Raw genomic sequence first — 14,241 nt, 5'->3', positions numbered from 1 at the left:
TGCTTGTTACCACCTCAAAGAATTCAAATAAATTTGTCAGGCATGATTTCCCCTTCATGAAGCCATAATGACTCTGCTTGATTATATTATATATTTCTAAATGCTTTGCTATTATGTCATTTGTAATAGACTAACATTTTCCCAATGACAGATGTTAAGCTATAGTTGTTTTTATCTCCCTCCTTTTTTGAATAAGAGTGTTACATTAGCAGTTTTCCAATCTTCTGGGACTTTTCCAGAATCTAAGGATTCTTGGAAGATTACTACCAGTGCATCCACTATCTCTGTAGCTATTTCTATTAATATCCTAGGATGCAACCCATCAGGTCCAGGGGAATTATCGGCCTTTAGCCCCATTAGTTTCCCTAGTACTTTTTCTCTAGTGATACTTATTGTATTTATTTCCTCCCCCACTTTTGCTCCTTGATTATTTAGTATTTTTGGAATGCTATTAGTGTCTTCTACCGTGAAGACTGATACAAAGTATTTACTCAACTCCTCTGCCATTTCCTGGTTCCTCATTATTAGTTCCCCAGCCTCATTTTCTAAGGGGCCTATGTTCACTTTGGCCTCTCTCTTCCTTTTCATATATTTAAATAAGCTCTTACTGTCTGTTTTTTTATTAGTTGCTAGTTTACCCTCAAAGTTTATTTTCTCCCTCTTTATTAGGTTTTTGGTCATCTTTTGTTGGTTTTTAAAACTTTCCCAATCCTCTGATTTACCTCTAATCTTTGCCACATTGTATGTTTTTTTTCTTTCAATTTAATACTGCCCTTAACTTCCTTGATTAACCATGGTTGGTTTATCCCCTTCCTACAACTCTTCTTTCTCACTGGGATATATATTTGATGTGAGTCATGAACTCTTTTCTTAAACTCCTGCCATTGTTTAGCCAGCTAAAGTGAACTTGCAACTGAGGTAAGGGATAAGTCAATAAAGGTTCAGTGGCAGACATTTAAAGGGATATTTCAGAATATACAGAATAGATACATTTCAATGAGAAAGAAAAATTCCAAGGGGAGGGCCCACCATGTGTGGTTAACTAAAGAAGTTAAAGAACGTATCAAACTTTAAAAAAAAACATAAAAAGCATATAAATACGCAACAATGGGTGACAGGTGAGAAGATTAGAAAGAATTTAAAGAACAGCAAAGAATGACAAAATGATCATTAAGGAGGGAAAAATTAGAGTATGAGAGAAAGCTAGCTGGTAATATAAAGATGGACAGTAAAAGTTTCTATAGATATTTAAATAAGAAAAGAGTTAACAAAGTGACCATTGGACCTATAGAAAGTGTATCTGGGGAATTGATAATGGAAAGTAGGGAGATGGCGAACGAATTAAACAGGTATTTTGCTTCAGTCTTCACTATAGAGGACACAAGTAACATCTCAGAAGTAACTGTAAGTCAGGAAATGGAAGGGAGGGGGAACTCAGGAAAATTACAGTCACCAAGGAAGTAAGTGGTATGGGCAAATTGTTGGGGCTGCGGGCTGACAAATCCACAGGTCCGGATGGACTTCACCCTAAGATCTTGAAAGAAGTGGCTAGTGAGATAGTTGATGCATTGGTTTTAATTTTCCAAAATTCCCCAGATTTGGGGAAGGTTCCATTAGATTGGAAAACTGCAAATGTAACTCCTTTTGGTTAAAAAGGGAGGGAGACAGAAAGCAGGAAACTACAGGCCAGTTAGCCTAACCTCTGTCATAGGGAAAATGTTAGAAGCTATTATTAATGATATTATAGCAGGACAATTAGAAAAGTTCAAGGTAATCAGGCAGAGTCAACATGGTTTTATGAAAGGCAAATCCAGTTTAACCTATTTATTTGAGCTCTTTGAAGGAGTCACATGTGCTGTGGATAAAGGGGAACTGGAAGATGTACTTAGATTCCCAGAAAGGCATTTGATAAAGTGCCACATCAAAGGTTATTATGGAAAATATAAGCTCATGGTATAGGGAGTAACATATTGGCATGGATAGAAGATTAACTAGCTAACAGGAAGCAGAGTTAGCATAAATGGATCTTTTTCTGGTTGGCAGGATGTGATGAGTGGTTGGCCACAGGGATCAGTGCTGGGGCCTCAGTTTTTTACAATTTATATAAATGACTTGGATGAAGGGACCGAAGGAATGGTTGCTAAATTTGCTGATGACAAGGGTAGGAAAGTAAATTGTGAAGAAGACATAAGAAGGCTACAAAGGGACATGGATAGGTTAAGTGAGTGAGCAAAGATCTGTCAAACGGAGTATAAGGTGGGCAAAAATGAAATTGTCCATTTTGGCAGGGAGAATAAAAAAGAAGCATATTATCTAAATGGTGAGAGATTGCAGAGCTTTGAGATTGAGATGGATCTGGGTGTCCTTGTGCATGAATCACAACAGTTTGCAGTTACAGTAAGTAATTAGGGAAACTAATGGAATATTTTTGTTTATTGTGAGGGGAATTAATCACAAAAGTAGGGAGGTTATGCTTCAGTTGTACAGGGCACTTGTGAGACCACATCTGGAGTACTGTGTACAGTATTGGTCTCCTTATTTAAGGAAAGATGTAAATGCGTTAGAAGCAGTTCAGGAAAGATTAACTATACTAATACCAGGAATGGGCAGGTTGTCTTATGTGGAAAGATTGGACAGGTTAGATTTGTTTCCACTGGAGTTCAGAAGAGTAAGAGGTGACTTGATTGTAACTTTTAAGATCCTGAGGGGTCTTGACAGGGTGGATGTGGAGAAGTTGTTTCCTCTTGTGGGAGAATCTATCACTAGGGGGTCACTGTTTAAAAATAAGGGGTCACTCATTGAAGACAGAGATGAGGGGAAATTCCTTCTCTCAGGGGGTAGTGATCTTTGGAACTCTCTTCCTGAAAAAGCAGTGGAAGCAGTGTCTTTGAATGTTTTAAAGGCAGAGCTTGATAGATTCTTGATTAGCAAAGGGGTGAAAGGTTATCGGGGGTAGGCGGGAATGTGGGGTTGATGTGGAGATCAGGTCAGCCGTGATCTTATTGAATGGCGGAGCAGGCTCAAGGGGCCGAGTGGCCTACCCCTGCTCCTAATTCGTATGTATGTATTGAAAATGTCCTCAATAATTTTTCATCCATCCTTCAGGGCTGTCAGAATTACCTTTATTGCGCTTTTCTGGAAGATAATAATATCAATGTGATAAGCTGACGGGGAACAACTGGGGGATGCAGTTGACATTCCTTGTCCTAATTTTCTGCTTGCCTCAAGCCTTGAAGAGGCTTTGGGCCTCAAAGTGAAGATTTAAAGCTACATTTGAACAATCTGATGCAGTGGGTAGACTAGCTCTGATGTGGGATTAGTGTAGAGAAAACAGGGTCACATAGCTAACAGCAAGAAAGGTTATAAATAGGTTTGGAAGCACTGGACGTCGGCCAAAGGGCAGTGTTATAACTGAGAAACCAGTGGGCTATAAAAGGGGCAGTAACCACAAGTGACAATGTTGAACATCAATGTAAAACCTGTCATCCAAAGACCTGTGTGAACTGTCCCTCGGCAAGAAGAATAATATGAGATTCTAAAAGCAAAAAGTATGAGCACTGATTAAATCCTCTTCAATTTAGTTCCACCAAGGCTAGTAGTGAATGTAGTGAACAAAACCTTCATTCTCACAGCACAGCACAATATGTGTTTTGCCTTTGATTGGTCTTACCTTCTGGAGAGTTATGATCCCTTCTTGTGTCTCCATGTCAGTCGTAATTTTGAGAACAGCAAGCCCGTCCCCGTCAATGATCCTGTATTCCATTTCAGCGTTTTGTCCAATGTCATCATCAAGTGCCTTTATTTTAGCCACGGTTGAAGCCATGGGTAAAGATTCTGGAATGTTGTACTGATAAAACCCTGTGTGGAAGAAAGTTTCAAACGTCAAACACCCAAAATTTCCTGCAGCTGTTTCCATAAGCACTGGGGAAGGGTGGAGGAATAAACCTGATTTTAACCACAAAACCCATCTGGTTCACTAATATCCTTTAGGGAAGGAAATCTGCTGTCCTTACCTGGCCTGGCCTACATGTGACTCCAGGCCCACAGCAATGTGGTCGACTCTTAACTGCCCTCTGAACTTGGGCAACCAGGGATGGGTATTAAATGCTGGCCTGGCCAGCCATTTCTTGATATCACGTGGGGTGAATCGAATTGGCTGAAGACTGGCATCTGTGATGCTGGGGACCTCCGGAGGAGGCCAAGATGGATCATCCACTCAGCACTTCTGGCTGAAGATTGTAGCAAATGCTTCAGCCTTATCTCTTGCACTGATGTGCTGGGCTCCTCCATCATTGAGGATGGGGATGTTTGTGGAGCCTCCTCCTCCAGTGAGTTGCTTAATTGTTCACCACCATTCTTGACTGGATGTGGCAGGACTGCAGAGCTTAGATCTAATCCGTTGGTTGTGGGATCGCTTAGCCCTGTCTATCACTTGCTGCTTATGTTGTTTGGCACGCAAGTAATCCTGTGTTATAGCTTCACCAGGGCCAGAATCTTTGGGCGGGATGAGGTTTCATGAAGATTTTTAAAGTTTAATAAAAAATTTTAATAGACTTCATTGACATGTCCCAGCTCATGTGATATTATCACATGAGGGGTCATGTCTTAAATTTTTTTTTCTTTATTAAAATTTTTTAAAAATCAAACTAATCTTCCTGAGGCAGCACTTCTGGGTGCGCGTCACGCTGGGCGGGCCTTAATTGGCCCGCCCACGTAAAGTGGTGGTGCGCAGCCAATCGCAGGCAATGATCGGCTGTGCGCCTACCCACGCCTGCTCCCACCCAACCACCCCCCCCCCACCCGCCCCTACAGGGAGAAGTTCTCCCCCAGGTTGACACCTCATTTTTAGGTATGCTTGGTGCTGCACCTGGCATGCACTCCTGCACTCTTCATTGAACCAGGATTGATCCCCTGGCTTGATGGTAATGGCAGAGTGGGGGATATGCCAGGCCATGAGTTTACATATTGTGTTCGAGTACAATTCTGCTACTGCTGATGGCCCACAGTGTCTCATAGATGCCCAATTTTGAGTTGCTAGATCTGTCGAAATCTATCCCATTTAGCATGATAGTAGTGCCGCACAACACAATGGAGGGTATCCTCAATGTGATGCCAGACTCCGTCTCCACAATGACTGTGTGCGGTGGTCATTTCTACCAATATTGTCACGGGCAGATGTATCTGCGGCAGGTAGGTTGGTGAGCATGATGTCAAGTATGTTTTTCCCTTTTGTTGGTTCCCTCACCACCTGCCACAGACCCAGTTTAGCAGCTATGTCCTTTAGAACTCAGCCAGCTTAGTCAGTAGTGGCTATAACGAACCACTTTTGGTGATGGATATTGAAGTTCCCCACCCAGAGTACATTCTGCACCTTTACCACCCTCAGTGCTTCCTCCAAATGATGTTCAACATGGAGGAGCACCGATTCTTCAGCTGAGGGAGGGCGGAAGTGGTAATCAGCAGGAGATTTCCTTGCCCATGTTTGACCTGATGCCATGAGACTTCATGGGGTCCAGAGTCGATGTTGAGGACTCCCAGGGCAACTCCCTCCTGACTGTATACCACTGTACCGCCGCCTCTGCTGGTTTGTCCTGCCAGTGGGACAGGACATACCCAGGGATGGTGATGGTGGTGTCTGATTCCATGAGTGTGACTATGGCAGGCTGTTGCTTGATGAGTCTGAGACAGCCCTCCCAATTTTGGCGCTAGCTCCCAGATGTTAGTAAGGAGGACTTTGCAGAGTCAACAGGGCTGGGATTGCCGTTGTCGTTTCCGCTGCTTAGGTCAATGTTGGATAGTAGGAATTTGTAGGCATGTGTATGTGTTTAATTTGTTAAATTAATAAATGCTTCAGTTTTATATGAAAAAAACTTCTTGAGACTTGATGGTCTTACTACTACTGAATTCATCTGCATCTCGAAACAAACAAATAGCAAAATGGATTATGACAGTTGTTTCAAGTTTCCCTCTGGGATTTGAACAACTCAGCCTTTACCATTGGCTGTGTTATAAAACTGTCAGGAATGAGTTCACAAAGGAAAAATTAAGGTGCAACACTTGTCCTGGTGCTAGTTGGCTCCTCAAATTTGATTTTAAAACAAACAGCGTGGCAAACTCAACAGCTGGGCAATAATGTTTTGTTTCCTTATTTGTTCATGGGATGGATGTAGGTATTGCTGGTAAGGCCAGCATTTGTTGCCCGCCCATAATTTCAGAGGGCAGCTAAGAGTCAACCACATTGCTGTGGGTTTGGAGTCACATGTAGGCCAGACCTGGTAAAGATGGCAGATTTCCTTCCCTAAAGGACATTAGTGAACCAGATGTTTTTTTTTACAATTGATGATGGTTTCTTGGACACCATTACTGAAACTAGCTTTATATTCCAGGTTTATTACTTGAATTTAAATTCCACTAACTGCCATGGTGAGATTTGAACCCATATCCCCAGAGTATTAGCCTAGGTCTCTGGATTATTAGTCCAGCAACATTACCATTACACCACCAACATTACCATTACACCACCATCTCCCCCGGTGTGCAGAGAACTATTCAGGTTCAGTGGGGAAAAACATTGAAAATTCCAATTCTAAACTGACAGGCCCCTTGACAAACACCTTAAGGAGCTCAAGGGACCATCAATTGGCAGAGAGCATTTTTCATATTCTCCCTTCCTCCCCAAAACTGGCCTTTTGAAAATTTCAAACAGTCCCAGAGGCATTGGGATCCCAAGATGACCTCCACGATTTTGAATTCCTGCCTGTAAGACCATAAGACGTAGGAGCAGAAGTAGGCCATTCGGCCCATTGAGTCTGCTCCACCATTCAATGAGATCATGGCTGATCTGATAATCCTCAACTCTACATTCCTGCCTCTTCCTCATAACCCTTGATTTCCTTACTGATTAAAAATCTGTCTATCTCAGCCTTGAATATACATAATGGCCCAGCCTCTACAGCCCTCTGCAGTAAAGAATTCCACAGATTCACTACCCTCTGAGAGAAGAAATTCCTCCTCATCTCTGTTTTAAATGGGCGCCCCCTTACTCTAAGATTATGCCCTCTGGTCCTAGACTCTCCCACAAGGGGAAACAATCTCTCAGCATCTATACTGTCAAGCCCCCTAAGAATCTTGTATGTTTCAATAAGGTCGCCTCTCATTCTTCTAAACTCCAATGAGCACAGGCCCAACCTACTCAACCTCTCCTTATAAGAAAATCGCTCCATACCTGTGATCAACCTAGTGAACCTTCTCTGGACTGCCTCCAATGCCAGAACATCTTTCCTTAGATAAGGGGACCATAACTGTTCAGAGTATTCTGCCAGGTCCTGACCTCGCAGCCTTTTGAAAATCCAGCCCCATAGATGTGGCTTTAGTTTAAACCATACAATTCATCACTAACAATAAATAATGATATTGTTAATCAGAGATACGACATTAGTGAGAAAACTTTGGAATGTTTGTAGCTGGCCTGCCTGATTAAAATATTCCGGTTTAGACTTGACCGGATTCCATCGGCTGGATTAACAGAGAATTAAAAAGAAAGTTAAATCAGATGACAGGTAGTCCGCCTCAATTCATCCAAGCTAGCGATTATCCTTCCCATCAGCATGGTCAGCAAAACTGAAACAGGGGAAGCTGGTCTGCCAGTGGCTGGTCAAAACCACAGCAACATGTTGTTCAATTTGGAGTCTGCAACATCTCACTTGGAAGCTATAGGCAAAAGTTCTGCTGGTGGAATAGACAGACAACTGACTCAGGCACTGACGCAGTGGGTGGTCGCAGTGGGTGGTCGCAGTGGGTGGTCGCAGTGGGTGAACAGCAGGTTCGACTTTGATCAGAAACACCGTGAGATTCAGGCCCCTTTTTAACTCTCCTCCCCCAGCTACCGCTCCCCCAACACCGCCATTCACTGACCTTCCCCACGACTGGTGGGAACCAGAGAAGAAATAATTAAAATAAGGTTGCAGCCACCCAGTGTGATTCTACAGACATCCCGGACATTCACAGGAAGGCACAGAGCTCCTTTTTTAAGATTTGCTGATCAGGATCTGACTGTGAGTGTTATCAGTGGGCAGAGTGGGCAAGCAGTAAAAACTCCCTTTGTTGGGTCAAACCTGCCGCGAGGTGGATTGGGCCCAGTAGAGGCCCAGTATTTCTCTCTAAAGTACGCCTGTCGCTGGTATACATTGCTTGCTCTGCACTGACCCAGGGGGTGGACGCATGGCTTGATAAATCAGAGTCTGGGGTGTGTTGGTGGTATGTGAGGTGGAATATAAACCTATAGCTGCTGACACCATATATGCTGCCCACCACCTTCTCCACCAATGGATGCCAAGTTTGTTGGAAAGCTATATTTGTTGCTTAGTCTGCTCTCTCTGACACAGCATTAACCTTCCACTTCTCCCAGCTGCTTCCAGTTTTCTATTTTACAGTATTTCATATCCATTGTTTTACCCTTTCATTTTAGTGGTGTTTATGTTGTTTGCATGGAACATTATTAAAAAAAAACTTAGCTGACAAACTGAAATGACCTAGCTGTCAGCGGAAGCTCCCATGTCTAAATTATCTGTAATATCAAACATTGTTGTTGAAATGTTCCTCTAGCCTGGCACTCAGAAACATGTTAGCTTACCTGTTGTGGATGCGATTGATGTGTTTGCCAAGGTGAGCTTCTGACCCTTTTAAAATATCGACACTACCTTTATCTGCTTCCAAGTCTACTCAACCATTTAAGTGCATACGGGATCTTCCTTGGCAACAGCCAAGAGAACAATACATTTCCTCCCTGGCATCCTGCAGCACTTTTATATTTATAAATTTTTCAAGATATACAAAATTATAACCTGACCTGGAGGATTTCTAAGTCCACTGAGATATTAATACTGTCTATACCTGTGTCAAAGTCGACCCCATGATTTTTGGCCTAATAGAACGTAAGGTGGAATTTTCCAGTACCCCCCCCGCACCCATGTCAGGTTTAATGGAGGGCGGGAGGGGATCAATGTGCCAGGAGCTGAAAAGTCAGTTTTCCGTTGGCGTAAAATGATAGGGGGAGCTTGTGCTCCCACCCGTCACGGAGGGTCACCATTCCCACCAGAGGTCAACGTGAAACCGTTTTACATCCATTAATGGGATGCAGGTGAAGGACAGACAGAACGGAATTGTTTCCCCCTCGTTCCAATTGTCCGCACCGCCAGCGGGATATCACATCAGTTCAGAACACGCCTGGACCAATGTGGCATGGAGATGTCGGGACTTACCTGAAGAAGGCCTGGGGCAGCCTGCAGAGATCGGGATGGAAGATGGAGGCTTTCAGTGACCGTGGACCCTGGACTACCATGTACAGGAGTGGGTGGGTGGAGAATCTACCTGGTAGATCTTCGAGCTGCAGCAGCTTCGAGGAGGAGGTGAGACATCTGTCTTCAGCCACTTCTAGGAGATGGATCATGTCTTCAGGATCTTCCAGAAGGTCCATCTTCTATCTTCAGGAACTTCCAGGAGGAGCATCTTCTATCTTCAATGGTGGTCAGTTGACGCCCGGGCACCTTTTAAATATGACACCTGGATATGATGCTGGACGTGAGCCATCCAATCCGCTCCACTGCACGTAACATCAGGGAACCCCTGGCTGCATAATTAATTAAGCCAGTGTAGCACAATACGGCAAATTCCCACTGGCCTCCATGACAGGAAACGCTCCCCATTCCCACCCCCACATGGGACTTTGTCCCAGACTGGAAAATTCTGCCCAAAATGTTTCATATACTTGTGTAAAAGTCGAATGTCTCGTTTTTCAGGGATCAACGCCCAAAAAATTCAGAACCAAAGTATAATCCTAGGGACGTCAACGATTTGATTTCATAAATATTAATGAAAATGAATACTGGTAAGTAAATACTTAAAACATGTATATGTTTAAGTTTTGTTTTTTTATTTATTCAAAATATTGAAGTGATCAGATTATGAACGATAATTCATTTGAATCCTTCAGCGTTGTTGGTTTTGGTTATTCCATTGCGACAGTCTTCTTTGGACCCAAATCAAGCACGCAGGTCAACACCTTGAAAACATTACCCATGTTAAAGTCAACCCCATGACTTTTGGCCTAAAAAAATTGGTCTCAAAAATTTCGACTTTTACGTGGGTATACCTGCATTGTGTTCACTTCGAAATCCTCTAGGACACAAATCTCTACTGAAGACAGCAAAGTAGCATAATCATAAAATCATACAGCACAGAAGGAGGCCATTGGTTCCATTGTGCCTCTGCCAGCTCTTTGAGAAAGCTCTCCAATGTGTCCTACCTCCCCGACTCTTTCAATTTTAAAGTATTTTGAAAGTCCTTTTGCTTTACCTTTGCATTTTGTGGATTTTAGCTTCTGTGATGTTAGCGGTGAACACCATAAAAAGAATCTCGCTGAGAAACTGAAATAACCTATGTCAGCTGATTAACCCTGCAACATTCTCCTTTTCAAGTATTTATTCTATTCCCTATAAAAAGCTATGATTGAATCTGCTTCCACCACCCTTTCAGCCTGTGCCTTCCAGGTCATAACAACTCGCTGCGTTAAATAAGTTCCCATCACCACCTCTTTGATTCTTTTACCATTGGCCTCAAGTTTGTGCCCTCTGGTTACATACTCCACTGCTAGTGGTAACAGTAGCTCCTTATTTACTCTATCGAAACCCTTCATAATTTTTGGCATTTCTTCTTTTAAATCTCCCCGTAACCTTCTCTGTTCTAAGGAGAACAAACCCAGCTTCTCTAATCACTCCACATAACTGAAGTCCCTCATCCCCAGTATCACTCTAGTAAGGTTGGAGGAGTTGCAGATAGTGAAGAGGATTGTCAAAGGATACAACGGGACATAGATCGATTGGAGACTTGGGCGGAGAAATGGCAGATGGAGTTTAAACCGGACAAATGCGAGGTAATGCATTTTGGAAGGTCTAATACAGGCAGGAATTATACAGTAAATGGCAGAACCCTTAAGTGCATCGACGGGCAGAGGGATCTGGGTGTACAGGTCCACAGGTCACTGAAAGTGACAACACAGGTGGATAAGGTAGTCAGGAAGGCATATGGCACGCTTGCCTTCATTGGCAGGGGTATTAAGTATAAAAGCTGGGAAGTCATGCTGCAGCTGTATAGAACCTTGGTTAGGACACACTTGGAATATTGCATGCAATTCTGGTCACCACATTACCAGAAGGATATGGAGGCATTGGAGAGGGTGCAGAGGAGGTTTACCAGGATGCTGCCTGGTCTGGAGGTTATTAGCTATGAGGAGAGGCTGGAGAAACTTGGATTGTTCTCACTAGAGCGACGGAGATTGAGGGGCGACTTGATAGAAGTTTACAAAATTATGAGTGGCATGGACAGAGTAGATAGTCAGAAGCTTTTTCCCAGGGTGGAAGAGTCAATTACTAGGGGACATAGATTTAAGGTGAGAGGAGAAAACTATAAAGGAGATGTGCGGGGCAAGTTTTTTACGCAGAGGGTAGTGAGTGTCTGGAATTCGCTGCAAGAGGAGGTGGTGGAAGCAGGTACAATAGTGGTGTTTAAGAGGCAGCTTGACAAATACATGAATAGGATGGGAATAGAGAGATACGGACCCCGGAAGTGCAAAATGTTTTAGTTGACAGGCAATATGATCGGCGCAGGCTTGGAGGGCCGAAGGGCCTGTTCCTGTGCTGTACTTTTCTTTGTTCTTTGTTCTTTAAGCCCCATCTGTCCCCTCTCCAAGGTCTTGACATCCTGCCTAAAGTACACTGCCCACAATTAGTCACAATATTCCAATCGAGGCTTAAACAGTGACTTATAAATATTTAGCGCCAATTGATTGTCCCAATAGATTTTGTATAAAATAATTAATATTTCAATGTTTTTTTTTTCATTTTACTGTTAGCTTTATCTTTCAGAATTCAAACCACTTTTTTCTGCTCTTTTATCATTCTGATACTGAAGAACGTTTTTTTTTTGCATTATGCTCAACATCTTAAGCTTTCCTGATCTCCTGGGCCCTCTTTCTACTTCTAAAAGATACAAAAAGATTAGCAAGGATGATATCAGAGCTGAGAGGTTATATTTATCAGGAAAGGCTAAGCAGACTGGGACTCTCTTCTCAAAGAAAGAGAAAACTGAGGGGTAATCTAATAGAGGTCTTTAAAATTCTGAAGGCGTTTGATGGGTAGACACAGAGAAAATATTTCCATAGGGGCCATAGAAATAAGATAGTCACTGATAATTCCAATAAAAAATTCAGAAGAAACTTCTTTACCCACAGTGTAGTGAGAATATGGAACTTGACACTACAAGGAGTAGTTGATGTAAATAATATAGATGCATTTAAGGGAAGCTAGGTGAACACATGAGCAAGAAAGGAACAGAAGATGAGGCAGATAGGCTCAGAAGAAGTAGGGTGGGAGGAGGATCATGTGGAACATAAACATTGGCATAGGTCATAATAACTTCAAGATATGATGCCTTGACATTCAACAGCATTACCATCGCTGAATCCCCCACTATCAACATCCTGGGGATTACCATCGACCAGAAACTGAACTGGACTAACCATATAAGTACTATGGTTAGAAGAGCAGGTCAGAGGCTAGGAATCTTGTAGCAAGTAACTCACCCCCTGACTCCCTAAAGCCTGTCTGCCACCTACAAGACACAAGTCAGGAGTGTGATGGAATACTCTCCACTTGCCTGGATGAGTGCAGCTCCAACAACACCCAAAAAGCTTGACACCATCCAGGACAAAGCAGCCCACTTGATTGGCAACGCATCCACAAACATTCACTCCCTCCACCACTGACACACAGTGGCAGCAGTGTGTACCATCTATAAGATGCAGAGCAGCAACTCACCAAGTCCCTTGAGACCGCACCTTCCAAAATCACAACTGCTACCATCTAGAAGGACAAGGGCTACACCTGGAAGTTCCCCTCCAAGCCACTCACCACCCTGACTTGGAAATATATCGCCGTTCCTTCACTGTCGCTGGGTCAAAATCCTGGAACTCCCTCCCTAACAGCACTGTGGGTGTGCCTACACCATATGGACTGCAGCGGTTCAAGAAGGCAGCTCACCACCACCTTCTCAAGGGCAATTAGGGATGGGCAATAAATGCTGGCTTAGCCAGCGATGCTCACAGCCTATGAATGAATAGAAAAAGTATTCAGCATTCCTCAAACTGTGTGCATCCTGCGATCCACACTCAATGCGCCGCCACATGAACACCTCTTTTTAGCGTCACTCACACTCTATCACAAAGCTGTCCTGCTTTGTAATTTTATTTCATCCTTCGTCTCATCTGATGTTTAACAACATTTTTTCCTCTTCCTTTCACGGGTGAAGAATTGCAATCTTGAACAACTCAAGTCCCTCCAGATCTTTCTTCCCCTTCACTTCTGTCTGACCCCATCCCTTCTTCGAATCTCACCTATTCTGTGTATTCACAAAACCCCCTGACCTTCTCCTCTCTGACTCTGAATGATTGTCTTTAGCAAAGCTCTTAACTTCATCCCCTTCCGGCCCCCACCTCAATGGATTTCGAACTCAGCATGACAATGAACTCTTTTTCCAATGCCTTTGCTTCTGTGTCCACTTTTTTCGTCAGGCGTATTCCTCCATTCAGTGGACCTTTTTCCCTGTATTCCCCAGTATATCCAGTTTTCTCCCTCCACCTGGACCCCTCCCTCTGGCCTCTTACCCTCTCTAGACCTTATCCATTAAGAACTACAGGCTCAATTTCTCAGCTCCTCTCACTCAGGCTAATCCATCTCCCTCTGAACTTGCTGCACTCCATTTTCTTAGGTTACATTTTCCCTTACATTTACCCTTACCCGTAGATTTTCATCAAACATGTTGTCAAGGGTAGTGCTGTTGTCTGGCGTTCCAACCTTTACCTCGCAACTCTCCAACACTTCCTCCTAGCTCCATGATCCCAGCTCCGAACAATAAGCCATGGTGTTGAGGACTGTCACTGACCATATCAGATCTCCTCTCGAGAGCCTCCAACCTCATAGTTCCCCAAACCAGTACAGCCCCCTTCTACCAGCTTGTCAAAATCCACAAACAGGACTAACCCAGGTAGATCTATCATCTCAATCTGTTCCTGCCTCATTGGACTGATTTCCTCCTATCTCAAACTTATTTTTTCTCCCCTTGTCCAATCTCTTCCCACCTACATCCATGACTCTTTTGATGCCCTCCATCACTTTAAGTTTCCAGTTT

At 43.4% G+C, this 14,241-nt stretch overlaps 1 protein-coding gene across 2 annotated transcripts in view; it reads right to left on the bottom strand.

Annotated features, from left to right (window-relative positions):
• Positions 1 to 14,241, bottom strand: part of cdh7a (cadherin 7a) — a 173,882-nt gene that overhangs the window by 69,983 nt on the left and 89,658 nt on the right. For both annotated transcript variants that reach the window (XM_078541099.1, XM_078541100.1), the window contains one exon: positions 3,671 to 3,858. In XM_078541099.1, coding sequence (XP_078397225.1) covers positions 3,671 to 3,858 — 188 coding nt within the window. The remainder of the gene's footprint in view (positions 1 to 3,670; positions 3,859 to 14,241) is intronic.

The sequence above is a fragment of the Cetorhinus maximus genome, chromosome 4, assembly GCF_964194155.1.
Source record: "Cetorhinus maximus chromosome 4, sCetMax3.hap1.1, whole genome shotgun sequence".
NCBI lineage: Eukaryota > Metazoa > Chordata > Chondrichthyes > Lamniformes > Cetorhinidae > Cetorhinus > Cetorhinus maximus.
Note: the sequence above shows the minus strand (reverse complement) of the source record. Positions and strands in the feature narration are given on the sequence as shown.